We start from the raw sequence: 16807 nt of genomic DNA on the forward strand, positions 1-16807 counted from the left end.
TTCTGCAGTGTGGTTCTGCTCCAGCTTTGGCCAAAGAATGATTCTATTTCAGATGGATTAAATCCCAGTTATACTTAACCAGACAGAAAGTATTTATGGCCCACCCAGTAAATGTAATATGCTCATTTCCAAAGAGCATGCTACAGCAGCTGTTACACACAGTCAGGTACTACCTGGGAGCTGGTGACATGGCAAACTGATCCTCCAGCAGAGCGGCCCATGGGGGGCGGGGGGGGGGGGGGGGGCAGTGCTGACGACATGGCTCCCCCGGGACCACACCAGCTCCCAGTGCTTACCTGGGAACAGGCACCCGGACACGAGCACTGCCGCTGCCTGGCTGGCAATGTCACCAGCTGAAACGACTGACACAGACAGGCAGCGTTTGGACCCTTACTACCAACCTGCAAAGCACCAGAATGCCACTGGAATCACTGGAACGATGCGGAGGGAGATGTGGTAAGCTGTTAAGCACAGGAAGGTTAAGTGGTGCAGGTGAAATTGTAATTTGCTGCCCATTCAGGCTATAAATGATGAAAAAATGTCCTTTGCTAGGTAACTAAAGCCTTTTGTTTCTGAAAACTGGTTCCTTTTGGAGTTTGAGGTGTGAGTTGAAGTACACAGTATCGGTAGTGTTCTATGGAAAGCTACTCATATCAAATTGCTAGATACTTGTGGATTTATATTAAGATATATTGAAAAAAGACTAATCAGAGTAGATTTTTCAATGAATAATAACTTGCACAGTTTGTAACAAAAATTCTAACAGAATTGAATGCAATACTATACTTGAGGAGTAAAGTACATTGGATGGGAGAAATAACTGTGCATAAAGAAAGATTCAAAGATTTTTCCCACATGACCTATTTTGCATTCTCCTCTTTTGCTCTGCCTTCAAATACACATACTTTCCTCATGCTCAGGACATGCTCAGCACAGCAGAATTATTCAGTGCCACTGGTAAATGCCATAAAATGGAGTGTGCAGTGTCTCAGACCTGCACTGCTGGAAGCAGAAACCTCACAACCAGTCCCAACAGCTTCAAAGTGCTTCCAGACGTACAGGAGCCCCAAGCCCCGTGTCAGGTGTGTTGTAGCACAACAACTACGCAGTTACAGCACAGAAGAGAGTAGACTTCTTGGTTAGGACCCTCCAAAATGCAGAAGTAACCTTGCATAGCTTTTCATGTACAACAAAACTCTTCAGTAGTCCAGGTTTAGTTGGAATAAATATTGTTGTAAATGAGGTTCAAACCACAAATGATGAAAAAAAATAAAAATCCACATTTGCAAGAAGGAATTATTCGCTTTGAATAATTTGTCTACCTTTCAGTATAGGGGGACTACTGAGATACCCATATAATACCAAATATGGTAATTTTTCACCACATAAGGGAATAAAAAGGAGAAGATAAAACCTGAATCAGTCACTAATAAAATGAATATTTAAAAATTCAGCTTCCTACACTTTTCATCTGATACTGTCCTTTAAATCAGACATCTTCACTAATTTACCACTGCCTAACAGAGAAATCTCAAGGAAGTGCCTGTAAATCCCTGCTGTATGGGATTAGTCCAAAACCATCAGTACCAACGAGTAATTACCCTTTATCCATGAGTAGTTACCCTGGCACCTGAAAAATAACTAGAATAAATAGCTAGAATTTTTATTTGGTAAATATGAAGTGGCAACTGTTTCTAAAGAGAGATTACACCTTGTTAGCTGTTACAATCTGCAAGCCTCTGCGGGCCTGTAGTGCGAAACTGCCAAAATTAGCACTTGCAAATATTACCCCTGCTTGCTGTGTATGTAGGGTCCGCTGAAAACATTTCCTGGCACAGCAGCGCACGCTGGGGGGGACCCAGCTTGCAGTTGCATTTGGAAGTCTTCTGTTGACCACAGTTATATTTTGGATTTATTTTTACTGCTGGAGATGAGTATAACACACAGGCAGGTGCCTCTGGTGTGGTAGGCTGCAGTCAGCTATGCCCTCACCAAGGTCGCTTCTGGAGGAGGGTAGAAAGGCAGGAATTCCCCTCAGGAACTCGGCCAGGACAAAGTTCATGCACTGGCACTGGGTTTGGCTTGATGCAACACTTTAACTTCATTCAAAGTTGTAGTAAGTCAACAAACTGAAAAGGTTCATAGTAGAGCTGGTTATTTTGAAAACCTGAGCGCCACGCGCGCGCGCACACACACGCACACACACACACCCACACACACCCCCACACACACCCACACCCCCCCCCACACACACACCCCACCCCCCCCCACACACACACCCCCACACACACCCCCAGACCAAAATAAATTTCTTTTTGCATAATGCTGCATCTTCATACCACAACAGCCTGGGCTGGTGGGAGGGGTCCCTGTCCGTGGCAAGGGGTTGGAACTGGGTGATCTTTGAGGTCTCTTCCAACCCAAACCATTCCATGATTCTATGATCTGTTACTTTAAAGGACAGACAAAATTTTTCCAAAAGTCTAAAGTGAGACAACAACAAATGTATTCTTGTCTGTCCTACAAAAAAAACCCCCAAAACCAAAAAAAAACCCAACCCAAACTACTTTTAATTTGAAAGGAGAATAATGGGTTAGTGCTGGCTCAGCTTTTTAAAACAATCTCCCTCTGTATTTTCCCTAAGCTAAGTCTCCATAGATATACTTGACTTGGAAATGCAAAACGACACCTATTGGAGATAAATACCTTTAAAAAATTACTTCACTTAAAGGGCTTCACATCATTGCAAAGCTAAACATGAATGAGTACAACTTGTCTTTATTCTGACTGAACAAAAAAAGCAGTATTTTTCTAGGGATGAAATTACAATTTACTCCAAGGTTACTTCCCCCTTTGATTAAAATGACTAAATAATGCATCGTATGTGAATCACAGAGCTTTTCAAATCCTGATGTGAGTCTTTTAACAATTCTGTGTGCGATATCTGCCACAGCGGGTCCCTGAAGGTGCCATGCCATCGCTGCGCTGGGCGGGCAGACTGACCCGCTCCCAGTGGGCTGTCCCGTGTTCCTCTCCATCTCACTGCAAACCCAGTGAGGCTCAATGACTGTACTTTATTGATGGACCCTATCTTAAAAGGGGCAAAAAGCACTGGTTTTCAGTAATTGGTTAAGTGTTTTGAGAATTGCCTCATTTTCACAGAGAGGAGAGCTTTTATCATGTGATGTGGCACCAGCCCTTCCCCCGAACCATCTGGGCCCTCCCCTGCAAGGTGCCAGGAGCCAACAGCTCCCATTGAAATCAATTATGGTTGAGTCAATGGAGCTGAAAGTACTTAAAGCCACTCAGGAAACACTCAGGGCTTGGTAAAATGATGGCATCATGTAATTTACTTAGTACAGTTAGACAATCTGATTCTTTCAAGCAGAAATTAAAAAAATGTTTGATTTTCAAAGGCAATTTAGAAAACATAACATCAAATCATTCTATTCCTTATAACTAAGAACATATTTATTTTATAGCTTCTACATTAGAGGCTATTAGCGTGGACTTTTCATGTAATGCAGCAGGTTTATTTAGGATAGACATTAGCCATCCTTTCATTCTGATGTATTAAATCAATGCATCTAGTAATGTACATTTTGGAAAGACTTACACTGCAGGATATTTGAACAGTATCAATAGATCAGTTTGTTATAAATTATTTTAATATCCTCTTCATAAAAATAATCTAGGGGGGATGGGGACTTAACATCCTAAAGTCTGAGAGAATGGGTGGCTAAATAAAGGGTACGTAACACTGCTGCGTGCTGGAGCAGCGCAGGGAGGGTCAGTCCCTGGGTTGTGAGGACACAGGAGATGCTGTACCAGCCCTGCGGTAGGGAGGTTCTGCCCGGTGTTCGCTGAAGCATGGCTGCGCTGCCATACTCTGAGTGGGCCAGTCTGCAAGCTGATTGTGCATTTAAAATTTTTTTTTAGGATTTAGGTAATAGTCAAGGGATAGTGACTTAGAAGAGGCATGAATGAGTTTATACTGAGACACTGAATGCTATAAGAAAGCATGGCAAACACAAAAAGATAGTGACATCAAATAAATACTGAGAATAAGACCCAAAATATGCATCATGAGGGTACGGGTGTTACATTTGTTCCCATGTCCTTGGGAAAGGCAGCAACAGTTAAGGGATACAGTCCTGCAATTCAGCTGCGTGCTCCCAGGACTCCACGAACTGTTAAGGCAAGCATCTGAGATGGCAGTGGAGAACAAAACATCCTAAAACCCAGAAAGTGTTGGTGACCTGCCAGCCTCTCCTGCAAAGACTTCCCATCTGGAGGGAGCTCCCTCCTGCAGGGAGTTCTCCTGTTTTACCAACAACATGATCCATTTTAACTTCTCCAACAAGTTTCCAAACACACTGGAGGAGTACTCCAAAGCCATAAGTATGTAGCTAGCACCTTCAAGACTCACACTGTTGCAACTGAGACCCAGGTGGTTCAGTTTGGTGACTGGAGGCTGATCAGCACATGTGAAGATCCGGTGAGGATCAGATGAGCAATGACAGGTGAGGAACCCCAGTGGCCTCCCGAAGGTGGGAGCCTGCCGGGTTGCTGCTTGTAGAGCTACCAAAGGAGGAGCACCAGCGCCTGTCCTGGGGGAGAGCTGCCATGGTGGGTCACGGAGAGGAACCCCTTCCCCACCGCCCTGCAGAGCCAAGGGGGTCATTGCCTACAGGGTATAGGACTCACTATGGGATGCAGAAGAGCGAGCATTTTGGGATTGCGTAAAGCTCATTATGGGATGTTTATGGGAACTATCAAAGGAAAGGGAGGGACCAAGGTGGATCAGCAAGGAAGAAGTGGTGGGGTAATAGAGGCATGGGCCAAGAAACATAACTGTTTGGTAGAATTGCCCAAACCAGTTAGTAACCCAAGAGGTTCTTGATATCTGAAGTGTGAACAATATTAATAGGCACTGACATGGATAAAAAAAGTTCCTTACAAAACATCCTAATAGTTATTAAAAAACATTTTGACATCTCTACTAGTACATGTAAAACAGATTTGAAGCAAGCTTTGGAAGTTTGAATGTCTGTCGTTACCCATTCCTTTGGGTCCAGCACTGAACTTTCATTTACTTACTATCAATAACGTAAGTGTTAGGAAAAACATAGAATCAAATAGCAACACGTACCAGTCTACGAATTTCTCTCTCACACTCCCTCTTAATTCTGCTGATTTCCTCTTGATGCAGGTGATATACACTCCTTATCTCCGCTGCTTTAATTTTGTCAGCTTGGATGACCATAGTTAAAGCCTCTTCCACCTGTTTCTTAGCACCCTTCAGCTCTGAAATTTCTTGCTGCATTTTGATTTTCTCGACTTCAAACCCCTTCTTGGCCTCCTCCTTTGCCTCCGTAAGCAGCACTGTTTTCACCTTGTCAGGAGCCCCATCACGTACAGCATTGAGAAGGGTCTGTAGTCTCTGGATTTCATTATCTTTAATTTTTATTACTCTAAGTAGTTCAGCTTCATGTTGTCTCAAAAGTGCTTCTCGAACAGCTTGGAGCTCCTTCATTTTCTCTTCATGAAGTTTGACTTTGAGCTCTGTTACCACTACTGTACTTTTATGCTGTTCGTGCTCCTTGATCTGCTTAACTTCCTGGTTTTTCTCCCTTTCCAACTTGCTGACCTACAAAGAAAATAATAATAAAAAAGTACAGTATTTTCAATCAACAAAATTATCAATAAAAATCATAATATTATTTAAAAGTGGGATGGATCACTTTGTAGTATTAACCTTAATCTTTTGTGTCTGTGCCTTAGAATGAAAGCCGAACCTCTTGAGTTACTATCACCACACACAGACCTACATATTTGGCATTTTGTTCATTCTTTACAACCTAACACCTTATTGCATATTAAACATCACTTTTTAAAGGAGGATCCAGGTAAACCCAGGGTCACTGAGCTCTGCCACATGGCCTTCATGCTGTAGACTTACGAAAGAGCAATTCCTCTCTTGACACTTTTTGTGTGAAGAAAATACAAATTTTACAGGCATTACAAACCTCTGTAAAACATTTACACAGGGAAAAGTTTTTCTATAATTTATGGCAAATACCTTCAACACACTGTCACGGAGTGACTGGACTCGAGGTCCAGCAGGTGCCTGTGTGGATCTCCAGTAACGCAGTCAGCAACGCAGTCAGGAGGACTCGGGGCTGTAGAAGTGATTCTAAACCTACCACAAATACTCCCGAGGTACCAGCGAGTGTTCACCTTGTCACTGATACAGCCACCGCAGCTCCACATAATCAAGATCAACAGCAGCAATGACTAAGAGCCTTAAGGTGCAACCTGCCCTCTGGGTTGTGATTGCTATGAACCGCCACGCTTAGCTAGGCACCAGCGTAAAGCTCACCGTCTGTAATTCCGGCCATTGCACTGGTACTGTGCATCCTGGCTCAGGAGTTATGTGTGTGTATACACACCACAGAAGAGCAGACAGAGCTGTCAGGCAGTCATGAGTGATTTTCTGGGCTACAAATGAGAATCATGTGTCTTAGGGGGGAAAAGGATGCACCTCAGCTTTTTATTGAAGTGGTTGGTGCATAAGGGCAGGCATCACACTAGAAGCTATTCCCAGCATGTATTTGCAGTGGCTTTTGCAGTGTTTGCATAGCTGACCCTCTCCTTTGGGCAGATTTATTCAGAGGCAGCGAGTTCATGTCCGTTTGCTCTGTCTTTTCTGCACTATAATGTTTAACAGAACAGCCTGTGCACACATTTAAATGCTAAAATTAAGAAGTGGATATTCACTACGTTGCGTTTAATTACTGAAGTGTTTATTGGGAAAAATGTTCCAGCCAATTCTGTTCAGTAAAGATCCATTTTTCTTCCTCAGCAGACACCATCAGGTTTCCTTGCTGAGAATATGCCTAAGCCCGCCTCACAAATGAGAACACTGCAGAACCAAACTGTGAGGGTGTAAAGAAAAAAAAGTGACATTACAGAGAACTTTGAGAATTCTTCGAAGGAAAACAGTAACTTGCGAATATAGAAAAAGAACCCTGACAAATTCATAGAAAAGACCTTTCTTTCACTAGAAACCAGCATAAGCAGAAATATCTGCACGTTTAGAAAAAGAGAAACAAAAATGTATCATAATTTTGAAAATTACGGATATTGAGGGTGAAAGTCTAGGCACCAATACTGATTTTAGCATCCTATTATCTTTTCATAATTAAGTAATAATTCCTTGCAATCTTATGGACTTTTTAATTTGCCCAGTTCCGTGCCCTAAAAAGCATGAGTTAACACAATAGAAATAAGTATCATAAAGTTACGCAAGAAGCACAAAACCCAGGTGAACTAACCATCCATAGCCGAACACTACAGCAAATGTATGCTCAGAAATGGCTAAAGTGTGTGCAATACGTGCTAGAAAGACTGATGTTTAAGGTAACACACATTTAGGAATTAGCCAGTGTCTTGCAGAGTAAGTCTGAGTCATTCCTTTATTTTTTGGCTGGATAGCTGCAGAAGCTCTCTCATCACATTCCCAGGAGAATACATGAGAGATCAGACACCGAGCCGTTATTTTGGCACGCTCAGGCACACAAATCCAAACCGCACTATGTGCAGATGCATATGCAAGACACAAAAAGCTCTGTGCAAGCTACCGTGAAGGCCCAAACAATTGCATTTTATCAGATGCTTTTTAAGGAATTAATTATTCAGTACAAACAACTAACTATATCTGACCACAGAAGAGTCAAATGACATTTCAATTTAAAGCCATACCATGCACTCAAAAGAAGCCATGATGAGAAGTGGCTGGGGAGAACGGGGAAAAGGAAAACAGGGTCCTTGGTCTTAAAACTGCAAATGCTGGTTCACAACAGAAGGATTAATAGGTGTCCTGCTTATATATATATATATATATATATATATATATAAGCACCCACCCACCCTTAGAAGCTTCTTCAAAAATCAGATTCATAGCCTACAATGTCTAATAAAGATGCAAATCAATGGAAAAAATGCACAATGTCATTCTGTCCCTGCATGGCAATCCATGTCTCTATTAACATTCTGGAACTGAAAAAAAAAAAAAAAAGTTTATCAGTAGAAATTAATTTGCAGGACTAGGCAAAAGCAAATAAATTTTTCATGCCCTCACTGAGAAGCAGTCTGAAGGGTATGGCTGAAAGCTCTGAAAGCCAAGGCTCAGGCTGCAGCAGCCGCTGCTCTCCCAAAGGCTCAGGGTGAAACTGTGATCCTTAAACTTTGGCAATCAGAGTGGGAGGGGGAGCTGAGGCCTATTACCATACATCTGGTAATCGTAAGCCAGTTTGAAGGATTTTGAGCATAAAACCCAAATGAAATTAGTGTAAATGTGAAACAGAAGAACAAGCCAAGAGAATTTCTGAATAACATAAAATTGTATTCAAAACCCTCGACATAGCCACCCTCACAAATAGGTAAATATTTACTGGAAAGGGTTGTAGCGAGAGAAACAAAGGATGTGGACAGCTTTCAGCCTGCCGCAACGATTATGCCATCTGTTTTGAACGGGTGTTTGTTTTTCCAGATCTTTTGCTGGCATGTAGCTATGCAGTTTTCCAACTTCTTCCTGGATGGTGGGAGCAAACATGCTGCCTGCAGCCGAGTCCTGCCTGCCCAGGGGCTGGCCAGTCCTCACTGCTTGGCTTTCCCACCGAGCGCCATACCACCAAAGCACCCAGGCTTTCAGAGTTCTTTTGTACCGTACGCAGGTTATAGATACAAGGAGAACAGTCTTTAAATCTGCAATAAAGGGGTTGGCCTCTCGCTTCCCACAGAAGGCTAGCTCCAGGGTCACGCACTCTGATTTATTGTCAAAGTTGTGTGCAAGTCAGCTTGAGTGGGGCAAAGAGTGGTTAGCGGTCAGAAACAGACTATCTTTACTTTAATTAATGGGGGAAGGAAAGGAAAAGATGCACACCTTACTCTTTTCTTGCTGGAGCTCTATCTGGATGTCAGTGAGCTTGGCCCTGAGCTCTTCATTGGCAGCCTGCAAGGCGGCCAAGGCGTCCGGCTTTTCCCCCCTACCTCGGCTGCTGGTGCCCTTCTTGGACATGGTGAAGCCACGTGGCAGGGAGGGGAGTCCTGCCTGGAGGCCCTTGTCCCAGCACTTGCTTGGGGCTTCTTGTCCTTGCCTCCGTCCCACTACATTTTCTTACTTGCCTGGAAGGAGGGAAATCAGATAAACACTGTCAGAGGCAATGCGATACCCACCAAACACACCGTGAGATCAAGACATTCCTAGAAGGCACGAGGTACATGTCAACCAGCCAAAGTGGCTCTTCCCTGGATCAAGTTGGAGCTAGATACATTCAGGTGTAATAATATTTTGTATCTGTATAGATCAAAACGTTTAGATCACAAACTATAAATGTTTTCTGTCACTTCATTTGCACTGGAGTTCACACAGTGCAGAAGGATGCAGATGTTCAGGAGGGATGTCCAAGCACCAGCCCCTGGAACCATCCTGATTTGGAGATAGCAATGGCTGTATTTTCAGTATAGGATACCTTAACATTCTTTAAAAAGCAAAGTCTTAAGAAAAACAATGCTTGGTTTCCCACAAAAACTTTTCAGATATTCATGATGCAAATAATGAAAGTTGTCTTTTTTAAAAAAAAAAAAAAAAAAAAAAGTAAGAAACTACAGAAGCAAGCAGAGATTACCCAAAGGCAACATAAGTTTTCTATACAGGAGTGTGCAGTATATCATCTAAACAGCAATTCAGATCTATATAGGTTTATATAAGTCTGCTAACAATGTAGGAGTTTTATTCGCACTAAGAGGTTTTGCATCAAATCTAAGCAAATGAAACTGAGACAGGCAAGTTCATTCTATTAAACAGTGGAGAACTGGGCAAATGTGGACCCAGCTTCACAGAATTCATATATTGATATAGTTTGCACCCTATGCCTACCCATTAATCCCAACATATTCATAAATTATACAACATACACAATTTATAGTGATAACTTCAGATTTGTCAACAAAACATACAATATTAAGTACAGTGATAAAAGCTATATGCATTTTTGATTTTTACTTCAAAATTCTCCAACAGAGACTTTGCCCCAGAATAAACAGCAGCATTCTGGAATGGGTAAGCATTACAGTCTGCAGAGAGTGTGCCAAATTTAGAAAATCATATTGTCAATGAAACTCAAAGGTCCTTTATAATCAATACTATTAAGGAAATTGTTATTGAAAATTCATATCCTTGTAAAAAACATATTCTAGCTTAGTATAACTGCTGGGCATAGGAAATCTAAGAGCAAGATGCAAACTCACTCCAAAGAATTTGCAGTCTGAGACAAAGACAAATAAACATAGGGCGAAAGATGGTATTTTTTGTCTGTTAATGCCATTTTTATGCTGCATCCATCCCATGGTTCAGAAAACTGTATCAGAATTCTAAGTAAAAATAAATAATTAACCTGTTCATCAAATCAAGTTAAATCCCTGTGATATGTGAGCTCTCTGCACAGAAGTGGATTGACGGACAGCATCACAGTTTATCCTTCATTTGATTCATTTATTAGAGCTGTTGAGGCAGACAGACAGTCCATTAATGTTATGCACTTGATCACTCTGTGCTGAACAAGTCAGCAGGCGAGCGTTCAGGTTACTGTCAATTCTTCCTCTGATCAGTATTTAACTCAGTGCTCATCAATAGCATGAACAGGTTTAATTTAATAGAAACCTGAAGATTGCAAGAAATTCTGGGCAAAATGCTGTGTTGCGGAGGCTTTGTTCAGCTCTGCAGCACTGGAACATAGTTACTGTCTGCACTATTCCCAAAATATGGATGTTCCCACAAGGTTTCTTTTTCTTTCACACTTTCCACACTTTCTGAAGGATCTTCTCTTAAAACATTGCTTTGTCAGAGCAATAGGGAAGAAGAATCTCTATGCTGCTGCAGAAGCTCCTTGATAATTATCCTGTACAATTTTTTGATCTGTGGACATCGACTATGGCTGTGAAAACCCAGTTCATTCCTATTTAAGTGATAAACAGCAACACATGTAAAGAAACAGTGGCCTCTGCTTCTGTAGATAAAGCTGACTCACTATCAAGGTTTATTTTAAAATAGTCTATGAAAAAATTAATGGGAGTGAAATCATGAATGAAATGCCTAGAGTACCAGCTAACAAGCTCACACATAAAATGCGTGCTCATGGTAACACAAAATGGGGAAACACCATCCATGAGGAGAAGGGTTCAAAATAGTATTCAGAGAACTGGATGATCCTAAAAATTGCAGTAACAGAGGAGGTATGAGACCCAGTGGTATAAAGGCTCTGTCTTTCAACAAAGTTCTCAGGCAAGACTTGGGCCAACTTCCGACCCAAGGATGGGGATGACATAGTTATGTTGTTTCGGAGCAAACAGCAGAATGGATCAGAAATTTAACAATAACATGTAAATTTACAGAAGAATGTAAAATCTAATGAAAAAGTGTTTCGCTGGAAAACTCTGACTTGCTTAATAAAACTCTATCCTGAACAGATCACATTTATTTCTCAGTTAAAAAAAACCTCAGTGGGATTTGTTTTTGACTTGTTACATTTCTAGTTTGAAGTAAATCCTTGTTTCAAAGATCTATTTAAGTTATAGCACAGAAATACAGAAAAAAAGCTCAAATTTGGAAAAATATTTCCAACCTTGTTAATACTAACCCTGTTAATGTGGATAACAATCTTTTTGGATGATGACCTTCAATGCATTGGTTTATACATCATGACTCATAGTCAAAACCACAACAGAGCAGCACTATTCTCTGTCCAAGCACGAGTAGAGGCTTAACAGTTCAAGGCAGCTTTAACGATAAAATAACAATAAATAACAATAGTAAATAACAATATAGTAATAACAGTAAAATAAGAGTGTAACAGTAATAATAACGAAACAGCCTGATTTGAATTCTAAGAGCAAAAATCCACATCCATTAGGGAGAAAAGAGCAGAGGGAGGCGGCTGCCATGGGGGATATATAGATGGGATATGAAGCCGAGAGAGAGCTGAGAGCATCTAGGAGAAGTGGCTGGAGTTTGGGAGTAACTGGGCAAAGATGCTGAAAGCTGGGGAAATCAAGCATGACAAGCAGTCACTGCAAATCTACACCGGGACGGAGTGAGAGTGGGGAGGCTGAGACATAGAGAAACAAGCAGGGGGAGGAAATTAAGTTCCTGATATTAGTTGATTAAAACAAGGTGCTATAAACTTTTAATTCTGTTGTTTCTCAGTCTAGTGTTTAACTTTGTAGCCTTGAAGTTTCTATAAAAAGAAACATGTTTGGTTGGTTAAAGAAATAGAAACAAATGAGATTTTAGAGATACTGCCTGCAAAACCTATAAGCAGGAGCAGATGTTCTTCACATTTAAGACTCTTGCTTCTTTGTGTAAGAAGACACGATACATCAGTGATCTACAATGGAGTCTTAAAAACCTTCTTTCTTCATAGGTAAAAAAATGGGGCAGCCTATAGCCACAGGCACTGAATTCCACCTACTGTGATGAAAGTAGCATTTGTGCATATTACAGTTATTTTCTTAAATGATATGTTATAACGATCGATGCAGTAGGTGATACCAGGTTATTTCACAACCTGAGGAAATGAGAAGCAGCATAACACAAGCTTCTACCTGCTTACATTTGAATGCCAGGCAAATAATAATTTGAGCGATACAGGGATTTGTAAGAATAATTTCAGTCAGAAGGATTATTTTTGACAGACGAGGGCTACAAGAATTTTTGTTTGTTTTCTTACAGAAAATAAAACTAAGGAACTAATGCAAGTAAACTGAAAGGCAGAGATGTTATTAGAGGCTTGCTGGGAGCAGCGCAAGCCCTGCAGCTGACTTTCTGGGAAACAGCGCGTGGTAACAGCGCAGAGTAGCCAGACAGCCTGGGCACACACTGCCCAGGGAATCTGAGCAGCAGCAGATCAACTGTTTTGCCACCACGTGCTGGTATTGTCTCAGCGAACCCCTCAGGAGCATCATGCAGAGAGATGAGCACACCATTCCGGGACCCTCCCTATAGCACAGGGACCTGACGGCTGCTAACCACAGTTTGCTTGCTGGGAATTCTGGCTGAGGATGATTTGTAGCACCAAGTGTCCTTATACTTCCAGTGTTTAACCTTTTAAATTTTAAAACAGGTTTTATATATATATATATATACACACACAAACAATTAAAAGGTTTAATTGTATGAGTTAACATGTTTCATGACAACCATCTGCCTAGATCTGCTTTTTCTCTACTAAAAAGTAAAATTTACAATTGGTTAGCTTATTTCAAGAAAGAAAAGCTTGTATTGCAATGTTTACTTTGAGCAGGTCCCCAAAACTTTTGAAGATCTGAAATACTATCATGCAAGGTGTCACGAGAGCAGCCCAAGCGCGGTAAGCTGGAGGCTGCGGTTGCCCCCTCTCAGCCAAGGTTTGCTGAGGCTTCACTAGCCAAAGTCACTGCCTGCAGCTGGCACCTGTGCCCCAAAACCAGCGCCAGGAGACTTTCTCCTCTGCAAGCTCTGCTGTGGCTCATGCCTACATGTCCCACAGTAAGTTTCAGGCGACAAAGGGGAAGGAACTGACTTTCAGATCCTGCAGGCTCCCATCGGTGCAGTGTGGGCGAAGGGGCTGACGTTGGAAACATCTTCCAGACTGGAATGCTGAAGCCTTAATGAGATTTTCCCAAAGAAAAATCAGCTCCCTTGCCAGTACTTAGAGTAATAAGCCTGCTTCAAAAAGGACTACACAGAAATTAGCTGAGGACCCTTTCAATTAAATCTTTAAGGATGAAAAGGGACATAATGATAAAACTTGAACGTAGCCATGAATAACATCCAAGGATTAAGAGATCCAGATAATAGGAATTTGATCAGCCTTGGTAATGGTCTGTCTGCATGAATGGTAACAGCAACAAGACCTGCAGAACAACAGAAGACTGTTCTGCACACCACTCTTCCCTGCACAAAAACCTGTGTGTGTGTGGGGGGGGAACCGGGAAGGTTTCTTAGAGGAAGACCTGTGAGAAAGGGGTACGTTTCTCCTTTCTCATGCTAAGAAAGGGCTACGTTCATTGTAGATTTGCTCATACAGAGTGGAAAGGAGCCTGTGGAAGTGGTGGTTGTGGCAGCCTTCCCACATGCATTCAGAAGCCAGCGGGGATGTACATGCTAGTCAAGAAGCGGCAGTGCCCATCAGTGATGCTATGACTGGGTTTGTTCCTGGATGCATCAAAGCTCAGGCACTGCTGGCAGCTGCCCCAGCCAGCAGAGACGTCCTGCACATCCCTCCTGAGCTGGAAAAGGCACACACTCGAGAATGATGGAAAAGGAGGTGCCTGCCCTGCCCTGCCCTCGCTGGGGTCCCTGTGGAGGCCCAGGAGACTCCCGCTTCCCCTCCCAGCAGAAGCAAGATCAAATGCCTCTGGGCTTGTGGATGCAACCCTGTCCTTCCCTGGGCAGGAGGCGAAAGTCAGCCTAGGACCTAGGAGTACCAGTGTTACCCAAGTGCTCGCTTCAGTGGTTTAACTGTAATGGTTACTTACAGTACTCACTTTAATGGTTTAAAATTTACTTTATCCTATGCAAATTAATGAATGATTAGTATGTCTGAATGTCTTTAGATAATCTGCATTCATGAAATTCCATTGGTTTCAAAGACATTATGAAAACAGACTAATGAAGCCTGCAGGCTCTTGGACTTCTGAGTACGGAAAGATTAAATGCAGTGTGAGCAGCATATATTATTATCGACCAGCTTGATTTATCTCTAGTAAACCAAAAATATAATCAAGACTGCTGTTCACCTGCAAGCACAATGATTTTGAAGGCAAAACCAGCAAAAAGCAACAATCATTGGAATTTACAAGAGACTTCATGTCAGAGACTAAAAGCTTCAGTGAACACATTATGTGCACCATTCACTTATCACTATTTTCTTCCACACTGAAGGAAGCTGCAGGAAGGATAAACAAAAGAAACTCAGGTAGCAGACAGGTACTCACTCACTCGTGGTCTGACACACGACCTGTGATTTAGTCCCTGGAAACAGATGACTCCTGGTGAGATAATTCCTCTGCAGCTCTCCCTTTCCTCGGGAGGTCTCAGCCCTCTGCACCGAGTGCTTTGCCTGTGTCCCCCTGCCTGGCTCCTACCAGGCAGCATTAGTTTCTGGTTTGGGGGCGAGACACCGGTGCAAGGGGACATGGGGGCACAGGAGCCCTTTCTCCCCCGGCATCCCTGCATGACACAGAGCGCTGTGGCTTCCCCCTCCTCAAATGGCACATCTCTTTCAGAGCTGGGTGTCACAGAGAATGAAAATACCACTAAGGATGGGCACCAGCTAGAGAGAAGAGAATCCCAGCTCCCTTCTCCCAACCCCGCAGACATACCTCTGGCTGCAGGTATGCATTGCACAGACACGGGCTGCAGCAGCCCACCAGGGGAAATTACTGCAGAATCATTGTGGGCCAGGGCTCCTGACCAAATTTTCCTCCAACAGCCAGGCTGCTCTACGGATTTTAGGGAAAAACCCAAAAGCAATGGTTTTGTTTTCAAGAACTGGTGAAACACACAGAGGTCCCCTCCTGTATTCATTGTCCTGCAGACCACAAAGGAATTTACAGAGTTTGAAGTCATCAGCCCAACTGGGATATGATGGGTTGTTATTCCCAGGAATATTAATGGGAAATCAGACTGCAGAGAGTAAGGCAGCTTTCTGGTGACAACCAAGAGCTTCTGTGTATGCGATGGGACAAGCATCATTGTTAGGAGCTATGAAAGTAGTTACTTATATAAATAAAAGCGCTGGTCTTGTAACACAGAGACAGCGGTGTCTGCTGGTGCATGCCTGTGCACAGAAAAGCCATCTGGGGACTGGTGGACAAATGCCAGTCTTAAAAGAATATTTCTCCCAAATGCTGTGAGAAAACAAAACAACAAAAACTTTCCACAAAAATGTTTCCAAGCCAACATCATTGTGCTGATACCAAATGCAGCAAAGGGATGGTTTATCATGCTGGTGACGGAACGCAAACCTGCCATTGCCCAGTTGCTCAGTGCTCTGCTCCAACAGCTGCCTGACAAGCACTAAGCGAAGGAGGTGCCAAAACCGAGCGCAGAGCCTCAGAAAGCCCAGTCCTTACAGCTGACGGACCAGTCAGTGGGCAGCACCACCATAGTGCCAGGCAGCAGTGGGCAGAGAAGGCGCTTCCTATAAAACCAGTTACGTTGCGATCGTTTTTTTGTTGTTTGTTTTGAGGTTTTTTTGTATTTTCACAATGAGTTATGTAGAGGGATGCATCTGTAAGACACATCATCTTAACAGAACAGAAAGGTCTTCATATTTTTGATTCTGGGAGAATATATTATGCATATGATTCCTGGCATGTTTGATATTGAAAATAGCATTAATAATGCATCATAAGCTGCCTTTAGTGGGGCTCATAATTCTTTTTACCTCCTGACTTGGAATTCAGACATCAAGGCTAATTGGCAAATGCGTTTTCTAGATAGTTTCTGAAATCAATGTTTCACTGCATTTAAAAATAAATGAATAAATCCCTACCTAGGGTACCAATATTTTAAGTAAAACAGCTTAAGCAAAACACTATTCTTACAAATAACAAAAATTTCAAATGTATGACACAGCCTTGTGAACACTATTGTTTTCTATTTTTGAGAATATTTTATAATTAATTAGTTTGGACAAACCTTTTCAAGTCTCTGGTGCACCTCAAAATACTGTAATATAAAGAAAATGTAATGTTGTCT

General features: G+C 42.3%; 1 protein-coding gene across 38 annotated transcripts in view; it reads right to left on the bottom strand.

The window, feature by feature from the left end:
* Nucleotides 1-16807, bottom strand: part of JAKMIP3 (Janus kinase and microtubule interacting protein 3) — a 96355-nt gene that overhangs the window by 42873 nt on the left and 36675 nt on the right. For 35 of the 38 annotated variants that reach the window (XM_080403382.1, XM_080403414.1, XM_080403393.1 and 32 more), the window contains 2 exons: nucleotides 8948-11842; nucleotides 5153-5650 (listed from right to left, as the gene is read on the bottom strand). In XM_080403382.1, coding sequence (XP_080259508.1) covers nucleotides 5153-5650; nucleotides 8948-9082 — 633 coding nt within the window. In that variant the 5' untranslated portion in view covers nucleotides 9083-11842. Of the gene's footprint in view, nucleotides 1-5152; nucleotides 5651-6082; nucleotides 11843-16807 lie in introns of those variants that run through there. The other 3 variants (XM_080403404.1, XM_080403416.1, XM_080403400.1) reach the window with 3 other exon arrangements.

Source organism: Falco punctatus (genome assembly GCF_963210335.1).
Source record: "Falco punctatus genome assembly, chromosome: 9".
NCBI lineage: Eukaryota > Metazoa > Chordata > Aves > Falconiformes > Falconidae > Falco > Falco punctatus.